The 16,962-nt window shown below is 41.0% G+C and overlaps 1 protein-coding gene across 4 annotated transcripts in view; it reads right to left on the bottom strand.

Moving 5' to 3' along the window:
• The window catches only part of Vopp1 (VOPP1 WW domain binding protein), a 148,824-nt gene that overhangs the window by 18,206 nt on the left and 113,656 nt on the right, over positions 1-16,962 (bottom strand). For all 4 annotated transcript variants that reach the window (XM_040739398.1, XM_040739400.1, XM_040739397.1 and 1 more), the window contains one exon: positions 16,803-16,861. In XM_040739398.1, coding sequence (XP_040595332.1) covers positions 16,803-16,861 — 59 coding nt within the window. The remainder of the gene's footprint in view (positions 1-16,802; positions 16,862-16,962) is intronic.

Genomic DNA, 16,962 nt, shown 5'->3' with positions numbered 1-16,962 from the left:
TCATCGTGTAGCTCCTTTCAGGATCACTGTAAGCATAATAAGCATTCTTACAAAGAAAAATCATCATGGATCCCTTCCGGGGTCTTCAGGACCAGAAAAGGCAGTAAGAATATCAGATCCATGCTCCAAGGGTACTCTGCAGCACCTGAGTACTAACAAGGACTTGTCCTATGCTGTGTTTAACCTCTGACCACGGGAAAGATGGGACTGCCGCCAAATGCTCTTGCAAGGTAAAAGCAAAGGTTACAGAGCCAAGTAAGGAGAAGAGGCTTAGTTCTGGTACAGCACTTACTAGCTATGTCATTTCTCTTATTAAATCTATCAGCCTTAACTTCTTTAATAGCAAAATAGACAGAATGATGGGGGACCCATCAAATGCTGATTTCAGGACCTCATCTTTATATAAAGACCATGTCTGCTCAGGCTCCCCCTCCCACAAACCTCTACATACCCAAGGCCTCTGGCAGGAGCCACACTCATGAGACATGTTCAGTGGCTGCGCTAACTCCGAAGAGTCACCCAAGAAGGCACTTCTTACAGACCCCAATCTAAGTGATTTGCCAAAGTATAGTCACTTGTGCAAGATGCAAGCAGTCACAGAATAACCCTTAAGGGCTGCCGTACCACCTCTTCACTCTGGTCACTGTCTGCTGACAGCGAGAGTTGGCTGGGATGATGCCTGGCCCAACGAAACTTGAATTACCTAGGAGGCAAACATCTGGATGTGTGGTTGAGGATGCCCGTTAAGCTTCCAAAGAAGTTGAACTGAAGCAGGGAGACCTGCCTTGAGTGCGAGCGGTCCTCCTCACAGACGGCGGTCTCAGGGGAGGAAGACAGTGAAGGTGAGAGGAGCACCTACTCTCCTGCCCTGTTCCTGGATGCAGGTGCATAGCGACCACCTGCCTCATGCTCCTAGTGTCACCGCTGCAGCCATGCTCACTGCCGTGACTCCTCGTCATGGTGGATTACAGAAAGGCTAAATAAACCTTTCCTTACTGAAGTGCGTTTGTCGTCTTTTTTTTTTCCACAACAAGAAGAGTAAGACAGTCAGGAAGGAGGCTAGCAGTTTCTGGAACACTGTCACTTTGAATACAGTGCTAACAGTGGGCCTTCTCTATTCTTACCTGGCTAACCCCTCATCCCTTCTGCTTGGAAACTGGAAAAATAACATGAAGGTGGCACTGTAACCCTCATGCCAATGGCAGGAGACCCTTGAGCTGAGCCCCTAAGAGGAACCAGCAACTGCTCTCTGACACCAACTGCAGGGCTTCCCAATTCAACCTGGAACCTCGTGTTGGCTACAAACAGACTCCCAGAGAAGCCTGCAGTATTTACGTTAAGTGCTTGACATGGCTAGCAAGTAACAATCGTTAAAGAACTGAGGTAATATGATGACAGGTGACACAAGGTACAGGTATGGAGTTGATTTGAGGTGAACCAACAATGGACTTACATTAGATATTTTCCAGATGCTACAGTCTCTGTGATTATAACTAACATTATGAGGGTGAAAACTGATTTGAAAAGGTGTGATGTCCTCTCTTATTGGAAATATTTTCTGAAGCACAGGTTTGTCATATACAAATGTGTATACAATAGTCTGTAACATAAATCATATTTTCATAGCAACTTTTGGGAACATCCCAAACAAACAAACAAAAACCTGAATATGTTAAAAGCACTATTGTGTCCAAAATTGTCTTCTGTCATCCCCCACCTGGGCAGTTCTGGGTGACCCCAAGTCCCAGTCTCTGGGCTTTAAGGTGGCATTCTACTGTCAGTAGTTTCAAGCTAAGATCTTCTGGTCGCTCACATCTTCTGGGGTAAAACAAAGTTGGCCAAATGGCCACTTTTTGCTTCCAATTGTACTATTTGATATCCTGCAATGACTGATTTTACAAGGAATAATTCTCCCGAAGGTACTGTGTTCACCCGCTACAGATGAGCCCTGTTTTCTGTCCCGACAGCACAGGGGCTGTTGGGGGTCAAAGTGGAGCTCTTCTGAGCTCTCCCACTCTCGTGCCACATTTGCAAGATGGCGTCTCTGAGTCTCCTCCGCATTTCACCTCAGCTCTGACAGGAGCTATTCTTCTCTCCTGCCAACCAGAGAATTTGTGTATGTGGCAACAATAAATCATAATCCCATTCTGTTGTCACCTTGCTGATGGAGTCCATTCAATCCTTAACTTTATATGAAAGATATGATAGGTATACATTGGTACATTTAATGATCACATCATTTTTCAAGAACTGAATTAGCTAAAATGTTTCACTGTTAACCCTTATAAGGAAACAGCCCTTAACCTAAGCCTGGACATCCTACAGAGGAAGCAGGATGATAGGATAGCTTATGATGGGGTATGTCCTTCCGTATATATGTTTCTCTTATTGGTTGATAAATAAAACAACGATTGGCCAGGTCCAGGAAGGAAGACAGGCGGGGCTACTGGACCAGGAAAAGGCTGGAGAGAGGAAGGCAGAGAGGAGCCATGGGAGAGACACCATGCTGCTGAAAATTACAGATAAGCCACAGCCTCATGGCAATACATAGATGGATAGAAATGGGTTAATAATTAAGACAGAAGTAGCCAATAAGAAGCCCTAGCCATCGGCCAACATTTAGTTATAAATATAGTGTCTAACTACTTTTTGGGGGGCAAATCGGCTGGGGGACCAGGCTGCAAAGAAACTCCAGCAACAAGCTTATATACAAATTTAGAGCTCCTTGACAAGAATTCTGGGAGCTATTACATACTGAACATTTAAATATAGGTAACTATTACCTGCATTTGTTAAAATAACAACACATGTTCTATTTAGTCTGAAACCACATCTACTCCAGAATATCATGAGCACTGTGGCTTGTGAGTTCTTAACTCAGATTCTTCTTTTTAGCAAAACTCAGCATCCAAGCCCAAATTAAGTTTTCACTTCGGAAATACTAGTTGCAAATACACACTATCAAATGACTGCTTTCTTCTCTCAAAACACAAGGTGTTAATTATGGCCCCTACAGCTAGACATCCACTGATTCCTAAGTATACTCAAGACTCCTCTACAGCTCTGGCCTGACTCTCAGTGTCAGATTCTGGCTAATGTTTTCCCCTCAAAGGAACACACACTTACCCAGAGGCTAACACTCTCACCCCTTTCCTTCTGCTGCTTTCTTCCCATAAGGCTGAGGGTGTACTGGAGAGGTAGGCACACCCTGCTGCCATTTCAAATAGTGCCAATTATAAATAACAGGTTAACTACAACCTTGAGATTAGTTAAAAGTAGGAGATATTCCTGGGTGGTATGGTATACTAAATAATTCCATCCTCTAACACACTCCAAGTACCCAATGCCTGGAAAAAGCATTTGTGTTCCAAAGGAAGTCATTAATACTAAACCGGGTACAGAACAGATGGTGACAACAGAATGGAGTTTCTGTCTCATTCTACTGTGGACCAGATATGCAAATTCTCAGACTGGCAGTAGGAAAGAATGCCATTCTTACCTGAACTCACTGGTAAGCACTTCTAATTACATGGGCCTGGAGCTTCTGTCTGGCAAGAATGGACAACTGAAAATGCTTTCTGTTAGACAAGGGCTTCTCACTGTGTTCTCAGATCCAAATATAGACAAGGATGGAGAATGGGAAACATCACCCCAAGCAGGTGTTAATCTGTAATTCAGTATATTCCAAAGATAACACCAGGGTGTCTAAGTTTCTCTCTGTGGATAAATGATAAGTGATGCTGTCTTTTTTAAAGATGAGAAATAAGTATGTGTCATTATTAGCACAGTCCAGAAGTGAAGAGAATTCTGGCCTTTAGACACGTTTATTCTACAAATTTCAAGAATAGACATATTAGGTCAGAGAACATTCAATGTCAATAAAATTCAAATAGTTCTAGATTGAAAATAGCCTTTGGGCTTGGTGTGGTAGTCCAAGTCTTTAAATCCAGCACTCAGAGGCAGAAGCTAGGAGATCCTGTGATTTCTTAGATAGCCTGGTCTACATAGTTAGTTTTGGACCAGTCAGCACTATATAATGAGACATCTCAGGAAAACACATTCCTTTTCCTTTTGGTTACTGTGAGGACTAGCTGGACATGTCCCCTCCCCCGTTTCTGCTGCAAAAATCCATGTTCAGAAATGCTAATCCCAAAGGGATGGCATTTGAAGTCAAGCCTTGGCAAGTTATCAGTCATTAAGGTGAAGCTCTTGGGAATGAAATTAGTGCCTTTATAAGGCCAGGCAAGAGACAGTGTGATTCTTCTCTTTGCCCTCTACAGGAAAGATGGCTGTCTACAAACCACACTGGATCAGGTGGTACCATCATGGCTTTCTAGTCTTAGGATTAATAGAAATATAAATGTTTGTTGTTTTAAACCAACCCTTGAAATTGTTATTATAACACAATATTAAATAGATATTAAATATTTATTAGCTAAAATGATAGGTAGGAATTAAACTTTGAATGTGGTAAAGCAACCATGAGTTCTGGGTGCAAGGTATAGAGATCTTGACAGCTGCAAACTGCTGTCATCATGAGGCAGTATTACATGACAGGATATGCCTAATAATTAAACTTTATAATTTTATCCTTTAAGTACTATTTAACTTAATATCTCATTCTCAGCCAAGGACAGTAGCATATCTGTGGGGTCAACTAGTTAGGAGCCTAAGAATGATTTAAGTCAGGATTTCCAGTTCAGTCTTGGCAACACTGTGACACTCCAACTTATTAAAAAGGAAAATGAAATACTTTACCTGCACATAGCATTAAGTCTCTTCATTTCTGTGTTTTCCAGAATATTAGGTTTTTTGTTTTGTTTTGTTTCTATTGTTATTTTTGTTTCTTTCTGGCCTTGCTTGTTTCTTTCCAATATCAAGTATTTTCATTTGATGTCTGGACCTGTTTATACAACTCTACTAACTATAATTCTTTCCCTCCCTGAGAGAACATGCCTAAGTTGGGTACAGTCTTGGGGGTGGGAAGTGTGGAGTCCAGGTGGGTGGTGAAAGCTGCTTTGCTTTTCTGATCAGTTGAGAAAAATTACTGAGGTGTTCCTCATAGTGAAAGAGCTTCATTTATACGATTTATGTAATTTGATGAGTTTGGGGTGAATGTGGATGCATGAGATCTTCCCTATAGTCCAGGGAACAGACACTCTGCTCATTTTGATAGTGTACATCTGTGCATACGTAATACCATATATTTTAAAAATAAGTGACACGGGGCATCAGAGCTCTTACCTATCTTGCTATCAGGTCAAAGTGTCGCAGATTGAGGATATATTTTTTATTCTTTTTCTATCAACATCAGTTGACAGTAAGTCAACTACAAGAAGGGGTGTGCTTGTCTATTGAGACATACTATGATGGTTATTTAACGTCCATTGGATCAATATATCCATGGTCAAAGCCAAAAGGGTGGCTTCAAGAAGAGGCAACTGCCTGCCAGCCCCTTCTTGGGAGATCTATTTATTACAGCAGACACCTCCTAAAATTTGAGTAAGCCCAAATTGCTTGTATTTAAGGTGACTTGTGGCATTTACTTGAAGAAATTATACTTTTATTTCTACCCTGAGGGGAAGTCTCATAAATACTGTAAACCCTATAATTACCAGTCCAGATGCATGAGAAAGCTCATTTTCTTGTAACTGGTAACTCTTGAATAACCCAGCTACAACAGGGTTGAGGGGAGCCAACGTAGGATGAACCAGCGGGTCTTCAGACTCCTGTTGAGTTTCACTAACTCTGCAGTTTTTGAAAGTCTACACTATATTCCTCAGATCCAAAGTTTTCTTCATTTTAGTAAATTGCTGCTTGTTTAAAATCAGTTCCATTCAGGTCTGCCTTTGGAAACAGTCTTTCTAGTTTCGGACTCATTAAGATTCAGATTAAGATATGGTAAGATTAAGAAATATGCACCCTGCCAGAATAGCAGGATAGTACAGGAAATGAAAGAGAAGAAATCCTCCCAGAACCTTGTAATATTTTAATCTGGTAACACATTTATAACCATTGAAATCACACAGCGCATGAAATGCAAATGGAGCAACGTGAATTTGGCAATGAGATAAAAGGGACAGCAATTCTATTACCCGATCTCGGAACTGGAGTTTAGGCTGCTGACTCACTTATTTTCTCTGCTTAATCCATCCTTGCACGGCTGTCTCAGTCTATGCAGGTGGCTTAAGAAATAGCACAGGCTGAGTAATTTATAAGCAGTCTATCTCCAGAGCAGGCTCCCGAGGCCTCCCCAGGCTGGTAATCAAAGGCTGTGCTCTGCTGTCTGATCCACCACAGAGAAGAACGGGGTTTGGGAAAGCAAGGAGTAGTGGGAGCTGGGGATCACACTGGGACAAGAGCTTGGCTCCACATCCTTCCCCTTGCGCATCCCCAGGGTGAGGAGAGACCCTGTGTTAGTCACTTTTCCATGACTGCAGTAAAATACCATGACCAAATAAAGAAGATACGTTTACTTGGCTTCTTGTCCTAGAAGGGTAAAGTTTGGTGAGGAAGGTCTGGTGACATGCAGGAAAAACATGGAGACTGAGGCAGGAGCTGGCTGATCGCATTTTCATCTTACTCTGACAGCATCGACCTTAAGGTTGCCTCAGCGTTCTAGCACAACAGAGTTAAGACAAGCACTGTTTTGGGAGTCAAATCTTTTCCACCTGCCAGCACATACAAGACTACGGAGCTACTTACTTTTTAAAGCCATTTGTGTTCAGTCAAGAAGACTCAATCAGTAGCCAGGGAGGGACAAACTTGAACAGGAGCACTTTGGAGGCTTCTTGGGTTGGCAGTACATAAACAGTATGTGATCATTTCCCTGCCTCGGCCAAGGGGACAGGCATAAATCATGGGGGTTATCCATTAGCTTAGCTCATAATACCCCAGAGAAGTAATCAATTTCAATAGAGATTACATCAGCCTTTCTCCACTTTCTCCCCTGGCCATACAAATTCCTTAGATAATGGAATACAACGGTTTTTTTCTCCATTTGAAACCCCTCTCATCCTCAGAAATTTCTCTCACTTCCCTTAAATTATCACCTTTTCTCAATTGTGACAATGCAGTATTATGAAAGTATCTCCTACATTCTAAGAGACTGGAAACATTGCAGGACCTCACAGTCAAATTAATAATACATCTTGAAGTCACTTCAGATTTAAGACCTATCTCCTACTGTGTACTGAAACGAATTTGCCTTTAAGAGAACAATGTAACAGCCAACCTTATTTGCCTTGGATTCCCCATGTAATCAACTTTCACAGCCTAAGCTAATGCATGGCTGCAATCTTAAACTATGTACTCTTCCATGCCCTTGACACAGACAATGCATGTGTATCATTTGCTGAAAGCAGCAAATACAGAAGTTGAAAACAACTTACTAAAATCAACCATTAAGGTTGAAAGCATCCATTCAAGGTTCTGGGTTGATATACAATGATGTTTGTTATCTGGGTCAGTTGGGCTCCACTGGAATCAGAGACTTAATACCTTGTGAAAACACGAAAGATTTCCCTAAAGTATCCCCTTCCTTCCCCAAGTGATGCTTTATGTGCTCTTCAAAAAACACAGAGTGAAACCCTTTGTTAAGGACAGACACACATATAGACAGAATGCACAGTGACAAGCACAGACTGAGATTCATACAACAGACAGACAAAGGATGGAAGACACAAGGAACATGAAAAAGAGAATTCAAATCTGGACTTGCTCTTGGTTAAACGACTCCAGGTGGAAGTGTTTTGATTTCTTTCCATAAAGCAACACCAATGCATTATTGGTGACGCAGTTACCCATTAACACCTATAATTTATGCACTCAATTTCTCATTTTGGAATAATTCTTTTTGAGATTTTTAAAATTTGACTCATGTGTACTGCATTTACATCATTTCCCCCTCTCCTTCCTTCAACTCCTCCCATGCTCCCCTACATTCACAGTCCTTTTTCCTTTAATAATTGTTGTTACACACACATACACACATACACACACATACACACACACACACACACACACACACACACACACGCACGCACGCACGCACGTGTATGTATGTGATGGTTTGAATAAAAATGCCCCCCAGCCCTGGCCCACAGGGAGTGGCACTATTAGGAAGTGTGGCCTTGTTAGAGGAAGTGTGTCATTGGGGATAGGCTTTGAGGTTTCAGATGCTCAAGCCAGGCCCAGTGTTTCACTCTCTTCCTGTTGCCTGAGGGTTCAGATAGAACTCTGAGCTACCTCTCCAGCATCATATCTGCCTGCACACTGCCATGCTTCCAACCATGATGATAATAGACTAAATCTCTGAACTATACACCAGTTCAAATTAAATGCTTTCCTTTATAAGAGTCGCCATGGGAGTCCAGTCCCTTTCATAACTAGATGCGGATGTGTAGAAGGATGCAGATAAATGCTTATCTATTGCCATGCAAATTTGACAAAAATTAAGTCCAAATTGATCAAAGACCTCAGCATAAATCTAGCCACACTGAACCTCTTAGAAGAGAAAGTAGGAGATACCCTTGAATGAATTGGTAAAGGAGACAGCTTCCTGAACATAACACCAGTAGCACAGACACTGAGTTCAACAATTAGCAAATGGGACTTCCTGAAACTGAGAAGCTTCTGTAAGGCAAAGGACACAGTCAACAAACAAAACGGCAGCACACAGAACGGGAAAACATATTCACTAACCCCATATCTGACAGGGCTGATTTCCAAAATATACAAAGCACTCAAGAAGCTAGTCATCAAAACACCAAAGGATCCAATTAAAAAGTTGGGAACAGAACTAAATAGAGAATTCTCAATAGAGGAATCTAAAATGGTTGAAAGACACATAAGAAAGTGCTCAATATCCTTTGTCATCAGGGAAATGCAAATCAAAACAACTCTGAGACACCATCTTATTCCTGTCAGAATGGGTAAAATAAAAAACACCAATGATAGTTTACGCTGGAGAGGATGTGGAGAAAGGGAAACACTCCTCTATTGCTGGTGGGAATACAAACTCCTACTACTTTGGAACAGTATGGCTGTTCCTCAGGAAAATGGGAATCAGTCTACCACAAGATCCAACAATTCCACTCTTAGACATATATCCAAAAGATGCACATTCATACAACAAGGACATATGTTCACCCATGTTCATAGCAGCATTATTTGTAATAGCCAGAACCTGGAAGCAACCTAGATGCCCCTCCACTGAAGAATGGATAAAGAAAATGTGGGACATTTATACATTGGAGTACTACACAGCGGGGGTGGGGTGGGGAGGGAATGATGGAATCTTGAAATTCACAGGCAAATGGACGGAATTAGACGAAACCATCACAAAAAGATAAACATGGTATGTACTCACTCATACATGGATTTTAGACATAGAGCAAAGGATTACCATCCTACAATCCACACCACCAGAGAAGCTAGGAAACAAGGAGGACCCTAAGAGATATATACATGGTCCCCCCAGAGAAGGAGAAAGGGACAAGATCTCCTGAGCAAATTGGGAGCCTGGGGGGGAGGGGAGGTGGAGTTAGGAGACAGAGAAGGGAAGAAGAGGAGGGGGGGAGGAGGACATGAGGAAGCAGGAAGATTCAGTCAGGGGAAGAATAAAGGAAAGCAAGATAAGAGATACCATAATAGAGGAAGCCATTATAGGTTTAAAGAGAAATCTGGCACTAGGGAAATGTTCAGAGATCAAACTAACAATCTAAGCAATAGTGGAGAGGCTACCTTAAACACCCTTCCCCTATAATGAGATTAATGACTACCTTATATGCCATTCTAGAGCCTTCATCCAGTAGCTGATAGAAGCAGAAGCAGACACCGACAGCTAAACACTGAACTGAACTCCTGGAATCCAGTTGCAGAGAGGGAGGAGTGATGAGCAAAGGGGTCAAGACCAAGCTGGTGAAACCCACAGAAACAGCTGACCTGAACAAGGGGGAGCTCATGGACCCCAGACTGATAGCTGGGAAACCAGCATAGGACTGACCCAGACCCCCTGAATGTGGGTGTCAGTTAGGAGACTTGGGCAATCTATGGGGCCTCTGGCAGTGGATCAGTATTTTTCTGTAGTATACAAATGGACTTTGGGAGCCTACTCCACATAGAGGGATACTCTCCCAGCCTAGACACGGGAGAGGCCTAGGCCCTGCTCCAAATGATATGACAGACTTTGAAGATCCCCCACCCCATGGAAGGCCTGACCCTCCCTGGGGAGCAGAAAGGGGATGGGATAGGGGGTTGCTGGGGGGCAGGAGAGGTGGGAAGGGAAAGGGAACTGGGATTGACATATAAAACAAGCTTGTTTCTAATTTAAATAAAAAAAAAAGAGTTGCCATGCTCATGGTGTCTCAGAAGAGCAACAGAAATCCTAAGTAAAGCAGAGGTATATATATATATTCATATGTGCATGTTCATTCTTTGAGATAACCACTAATTGCAGGACTCATCATCATTGGTGAAGACAATTCTCCCTCTCTCATCAATCATTCATTGCTTATAGCTCTTCATCTAGAGTGGCCTTGTAAGGCTTCCCCCATCCAGGTCAGTGTGTTAACTAGTGTTGTCATTATGCAGGTCTCATTTAGGAAACCACATCGTCCAGATTTCTCGGGTGCAGCTAGTCGGTCATACATAAGAGACACAATCTCCCAGGAGACACTCTGGTACTTTGGAGCTTACTATCTTTCAGCCCCTTCCTCCTTGTACTCAGAACTGTAGAGTAAGTAGGGGTTGTGTTGCAGATGTATTAATTCAGGCTGCGCATGCCAGTCAGCTGATTTCTCCATATTGACCAACTTCGTATTTCTACAATGGTCTCCTTCTTTGATGAGGGGTGAGGGCTACACTGTCTTTTGGTGCAAGGATAAGTAATCAGAAAGCAGATAGAATGTTTAGAGAGGAGCAGTAGTGGGCTTTACAGCACCAGGCATGAGCTCCCTCCTATTGAGCAGACTTTAACTCCAATGAGATAGCTGTTAGTTACCACCAGTATATACGAATTCCTTTAGGGATATGATGCCACATGGGTCACTGATGTGTTCTGGGCTCACAGCTGGGTAGGAATACTGATTACGTCCCTCCCTTGGCAGAGGGCATATCACCATCCAGTACTATGAAAGGCAGTCTTCAGGCAGGAGGCTTCCAACTTCCAAGACATGTGCCTGAATTGTGAGGTGTCTTCAAACTCTGGGAAGTAACCAAAGGCAATAGCACATGGTAGATGTGCTTTTGATGATTCTCCACACAGCTTTCCAGAGTGGCTGTACCAGTTTGCTGTACCACCAATGGTGAATAAAGTTTCTCTTTTCCCACATCCTCACCAGCATTTGCTGTTTGGTAGTTCTTGATCATCCCATCCATTCTGACTAGAGTAAGATGAAATGTCAAAGTTGTTTTAATTTGTATTTTCCTAAAGGCTTAGGGTTCTGAGCACTTAAAGATATTTTTGGATCCTTTTCTTTCTTCTTTGAGAGCTCTTTGCTTAGATCCATAGCATACAGGGAGTGAGTGACGCGCTGATCCAATGAGGTTCTCACTAAGTGTGTACTGTTTGACATGAGCTGACCATTTCCCCAAGGACCCCAGACCTGGACCCAGGGGAAACTGGCAACCTTTCCTCCAGGACAGGTTCAGAAAGGCAAGGCCATCCTTTGCCCAAGTATGAGTGTTTGAAAACGACTGACCAGTGTGTACAAAACTAGCAACTGTGGCTTCTTCCACTAGGATGACTGTGCCTACAAAGACTTCATACGGAAACCAGCAAGCCGCTCCTCTTGTGCTGTACATGATAAATGCGCTGAAGCTATGAGCTGCAGAATTTCATCAGCATTTGCATAGCTCACCCGACTCTGGCCTCTCTGTACATGCATCTGTCCTTTCTTCATTTCCTCACCAGCCTAGTCAGGCTTCCAGGTTCAAGCCTCAGGGGTGGCAGAAACAGCCTAGTTTTCAAACACATCATTTGTTTTGATTCTTTTGTTTTTTGAGTTCTTTATTATATATATTTTGAATATTAGCCCACTATCAGATGTATAGCTAGCAAAGATTCTCTCCCGCTCTATTGACTTCTTCTCCACTCAACTGATGTTTCCTTTATGGTATAGAAGTTCTTTTTTTATCTTTATGAGGGTCTACTTGTTATTTGTTAGCCTTAAATCCTTGACAAGTAGAGTCCAATTCGAAAAAGGCTTTCCCACACCTAAATCCTGTAAGGTACTGAAAGCATTTTCTTCTAGAATTTTCGGGATTAACACCAAGCTCTTTGCTTCATTTGGAGTTAATTTCTGTGCAGGTGGGAAGGCATGGGTCTAATTTCATTTTTTCTACACATGAGCATCTGGTTTTCCCAGCACCATTTGTTGAAGATGTTGTCTTTTCTCCAGCGTGTATGTTTGGCACCTTCTCAAACACTGGAAGGTGGCAGTTGTGCGCACTCATATTTGGTTCAGCTATTTGTTCTATTGACCTAGGTGACTCCTTTTGTGCCGGAACCACGCTTTTTATTTCTGTAGCTAAGCGATATATGCTACAGATTTCAAGTGATAATCCTTCCAGCACTGTTCTTTTTTGGCTTGGGGTTGCTTTGGCTACCTAGGAACTCTTGCAGTTCCATATGAGTTTCAGGATATTTTTGTCTCTCTCTGTGAAATATGTTGAGGGAGTTTTGGCTGGGATTGCACTGAATCTGCAAGTTGCTTCTTTTAGAATGGTTATTGTTTTATGTTAGTTCTAAAGAGCATGAGAGGTCTTTCTATTTTCTCACGTCTTCCTCAATTTATTCAGAGATATAAGATTTTAACTGTAGGTCTTTGACCTCCTCTGTTAGATTTATCACTAGATTTTTTTTGAATGGGATTATTACCATGATCTCATTCTCAGCATGTTTGTTGTTGATATACAGAAAGGGTACTAGTTTTGCAAGCTGACTACAAATTCTGTCACTTTGCTGAAATTATTCCTTCCCAGACGTTTTCTGTTGTAATTTGAGGGATCTCTCATGTATAACATCCTCTGCAAATAGGAATAATTTTACTTATTTTTATCCCTTTGGTTTTCTTCTATCTGACTGCTCTAGTTCTAGAGCAATTTTACTGAAAAGGAACAGGGATAGTGAACAGTCCTGTCTTGTTCCTGATTTTAGGGGGCTTGCTTGGAGGTTTTCTCCATTTTCTATAAATACTGGCTATGTATTTGTCATGGACTACCTTGATTATATTGAGGTATGTTCCCTCCAGCATTACACTCCCAAGAACTTTAATCATAAAAGCATGTTGAATTTTGCCAAAACTTTTTATTGCATCCACAGAAACAATCATGTGGATCTTGTCTTTAAATACATTTATATGATTTATCGCAATTATTAACTTCTTTGTGTCAAACCATTCCTGCATCTCCAGAGTAAAGCCAACTTGACAACAATGGATAATAATTGAGGTACATGCCTGAATTTTGGCTTGCAATTATTCTGTTAAGAATTTTCATCAGGAAAATTCTGGTTTGTAGTTTTGGGGTTTCGTTGTGATTTTAATTGCCTTTAGTATTAACGTAATACTGGATTTGTAGAAGGTAATTGGGAGTTCCCTTGCATCTCTATTTGTTTGAATGATTTAAGAAATATTGGCTGGAGATTTAGGAAAGTCTGATAGAATTTTCATTCTTCTTTGGGTCTGGGTTTTTTTGTTCAAAGTCTTCTATCATTGGTTCAATCAATCTTCATATTGGTTATAGAGTTATTTAGGTTGTTGCTCTCTTCTTGGTTTAACTTTGGCGATTTTAAAGAATCTAGAATTTCTTCCAACTCTTGTAGATTTTATAACAATGGAATCTATAGTTTTAAAGTATCCCTTTGTAATATTCTGAATTCATTTGGTATTTGCTGTAATGTTTCTCTGTTAATTTCTGATTCTGTTCATTTAAGCCTTTCTTTCTTTTGGTTAGCTGGGTCAGCAGTCTGTCAATCTTGTTTATCTCCTCAAAGAAACAGGCCTTAAATGCACTGATTCTTTGTATTATTTTCTTTGTTCCTATTTCATTAATTTTTAGTATTTCTTCTCAAATACTGGATTTGGGATTGGTTTGTTCTTTTTTTGTCCACATTTTTGATTTGTATTAAGTCATTTATTTGTGCTCTCTAATTGTTTAGTGTAGAAGCTTAGAGCTATAACTTTCCCTCATAGGACTGCTTTTCAATGTGTCCCAGGAGTTTTGGTTTGTTGTTTTCATTTTCACTTAATTCCAGGAAAACTTTTCTTTCTTGGTTTCTTCTTTAACATATTCATTATTCAGTAATATGTTGTTTAGTCTTAATGAGTTTGTGTAATTGAGATGTTTCAGCATTTGGTCAGATAAGATACAGAAGGTTATTTCAACTTTCCTAAATTTAAGATTTGTTTTGTGTCCCAGTATGCAATCTATTTTAGCAAAGCTTCTACCAGCTACTGAGTATAATGTGCATTCTGTGGTGTTTAGACGGAGAACCCTATAGATATTGCTAGGTCCATACGTTTGATGTTAATTAATTCTGATGTGTCTCTGTTATTTGCTGTCCAGGTGACCTGTCTCTTATTAGGACAGCGAGGCACTGAAATCACCTAGATTCACCTGCCTCTCCCTCCCAACTGCTGGGATTAAAGGTGTGCATGTCACCACTGTCTGGTGAAAACCACTATTTTAAAATTGGCTAAAATGTTGAACTTTGCTCCAGATGCTGTTAAGCAGAAAAGAGACATGAAAATTGAAAAACAAGCGAGAAATGGACTAAAGAAAAGCCTGAAAAAAAAGTCTTTGCACCAGGTTTCCAGGTGGAGTCATGGTTTCATCAAGCACCAAGGTGAATGTTTCCAGGTAGAGGCAGGAGAGAGACAGGAAGAGCAGAAGCAGAGGGTTGGCAGCTATGGGTTTTTAGGGGTGACTGTGAAACTAAACAAATTAATTTTTATGGTGGTAAAGGAAAATACCAAACTTATATTAAGCCCTCAATCCAGCATTCTAATCATTAGCGGTCTTGACTTTCAGAATGCAGCAACCGAGGGTCCCGGGATTTCCCCTACCACTGGATGAAAATGGAAAGGAAAGGATAAGAGGGGACACTAGTCTGCAAAAATGCTCTAAATCTGTTATTGAATACGTCAATGATAAAGAAATCAACTAACAAGTAAATACAACTCTAGCTGCCACCACCAATGTTTGACAAAGCTGATCAACAAAGTAGGAACACCGTGTTGAGAGAAGTAGCTATTAATATGCATTAATTCAAGAAGCTGAATAAAGAAACAATGTCCAGAAATAGAAATGTTTTATTCTGAGAAGTACCAAATACTTTATCTCCTAATTTATCCTATAAGCATTGTTTTCAACATATCAGCTCTTCAATACGAGACAAAGTCCTAATGCTGCTGCTTAATTTTCTCAGTAGGTTTTGTCTTTTTCTAGATATACAGGCTTCCTTTAAGGACTGGATCCTTTTTAAAGCAGGCAGTTAAGGACTCCTTTTTGTTAGCAGGAAACCAACAAAAGACACTGGCAACTTCTTACGCTCCACAGCAACATTCCCTGTTCCACACTGCACTCCAAGAAGGACAGACAAGTCAGAAAAGTGTGGCCAGGACAATTAAGAAATAACCTTTGTTATTACAATTGACCTCAATTATAGTTACAGATTCATTCTATGACCCCCTTGGATGCCAAAATGTAAGGATACTCAAATTTCTTATAAAATGATCTAGTATTTGCATACAGCCTGTTTACGTCCACGGAAAATGCTGAATCATCTCTAGACTGCTTATACCTTACACAATAGAAACGGTACTTGGATAGCACTTGTACTGTTTAGAAAACAATGATGAAATTTCAAAGTCTCAACATTTGATAGTGGCACAATTGTGCATTATTAAAATATGTTCTGAGGATTACAAAACCCATGATAGAGATGACTATATTATATATTTCCTATTCAGTTACTTCACATGTCCAAATACCTCATAAATACAATGTTTCTGCTACCATAGTTTACGTACACTTCTGAAAATTCTCATCTGACAAAATTTAATGCTAAAATAGCAAAGCTTTTAAGAAAATTTGTTTGGCTTATTTGACCTCAAGTGTATGGAACCTCAAAGCACAACTAAAAACAGTAGCCAATAACCTGGAGCAACCAGCCACCTACTTTCAATGAGCAGCCGGCTCTAATGTAGTTAGTAACTAAAACCAGACAATAGTATAAAATCCTATACAACAGAGAGAGAGCTAACAATGATTTAATTACAGTGAGCCTGACTGGTGTACAGGATGGAGTACATCCCATTAGAGTCAAGATTTATGACCATTGTAAAACCTCCCTCTCTCTCCCTCCCTCCCTCCCTCCCCCCCACACACAGAAGAACCAAGTTGAGGCCCTTCTTCGAAAGCTGAAAGGTCCTAAGTCTACTCCCCATATCTTTGTTCTCTTTGTCTAAGAAAATGTATACAAACCAACACCATGTCTGTCTTCTACAGACATCTTCCTGATTTATACCAATCCTACAGGAACTAACTACCTAGCAAAGCAGAGAATACAGCAATTCATATTCTTAGAGTAACTCATCTGACCAGGTTGAATGGTCCTGGTGAGGTGCTGCTGTTCATGAGCAAAAGCAGACATAAAACCTTGCGTGAGAGGGGGGGAGGGGTAGGTCGGAGGCAGGCTGGGCTATACCTGGGCTTTCCCTATCCAATGATTCAGTCCCACCACTATTAAAGAAACAAAGTTGAGCACAGTCAAATGGGCAGCAAAGCATAATACTTACATATAGTATGTGGGATAGAGTCCTTCAAAATACCAGCAATGTTTTTTGGCTTCTATGCACTAGAAATAAAAGAAAAAGGAAAAACTGCTGTCAGTGGTGAGTAACTTGTATGCTATTGAGAAGGTCTCAGGAAATTAACAATGAAAGAAAGGCAATGGAG

Source organism: Mesocricetus auratus, unplaced genomic scaffold (assembly GCF_017639785.1).
Source record: "Mesocricetus auratus isolate SY011 unplaced genomic scaffold, BCM_Maur_2.0 Super-Scaffold_100676, whole genome shotgun sequence".
NCBI lineage: Eukaryota > Metazoa > Chordata > Mammalia > Rodentia > Cricetidae > Mesocricetus > Mesocricetus auratus.
The sequence above is the reverse complement of the archived record's forward strand: the minus strand, read 5'-3'. Positions and strand labels throughout refer to the sequence as shown.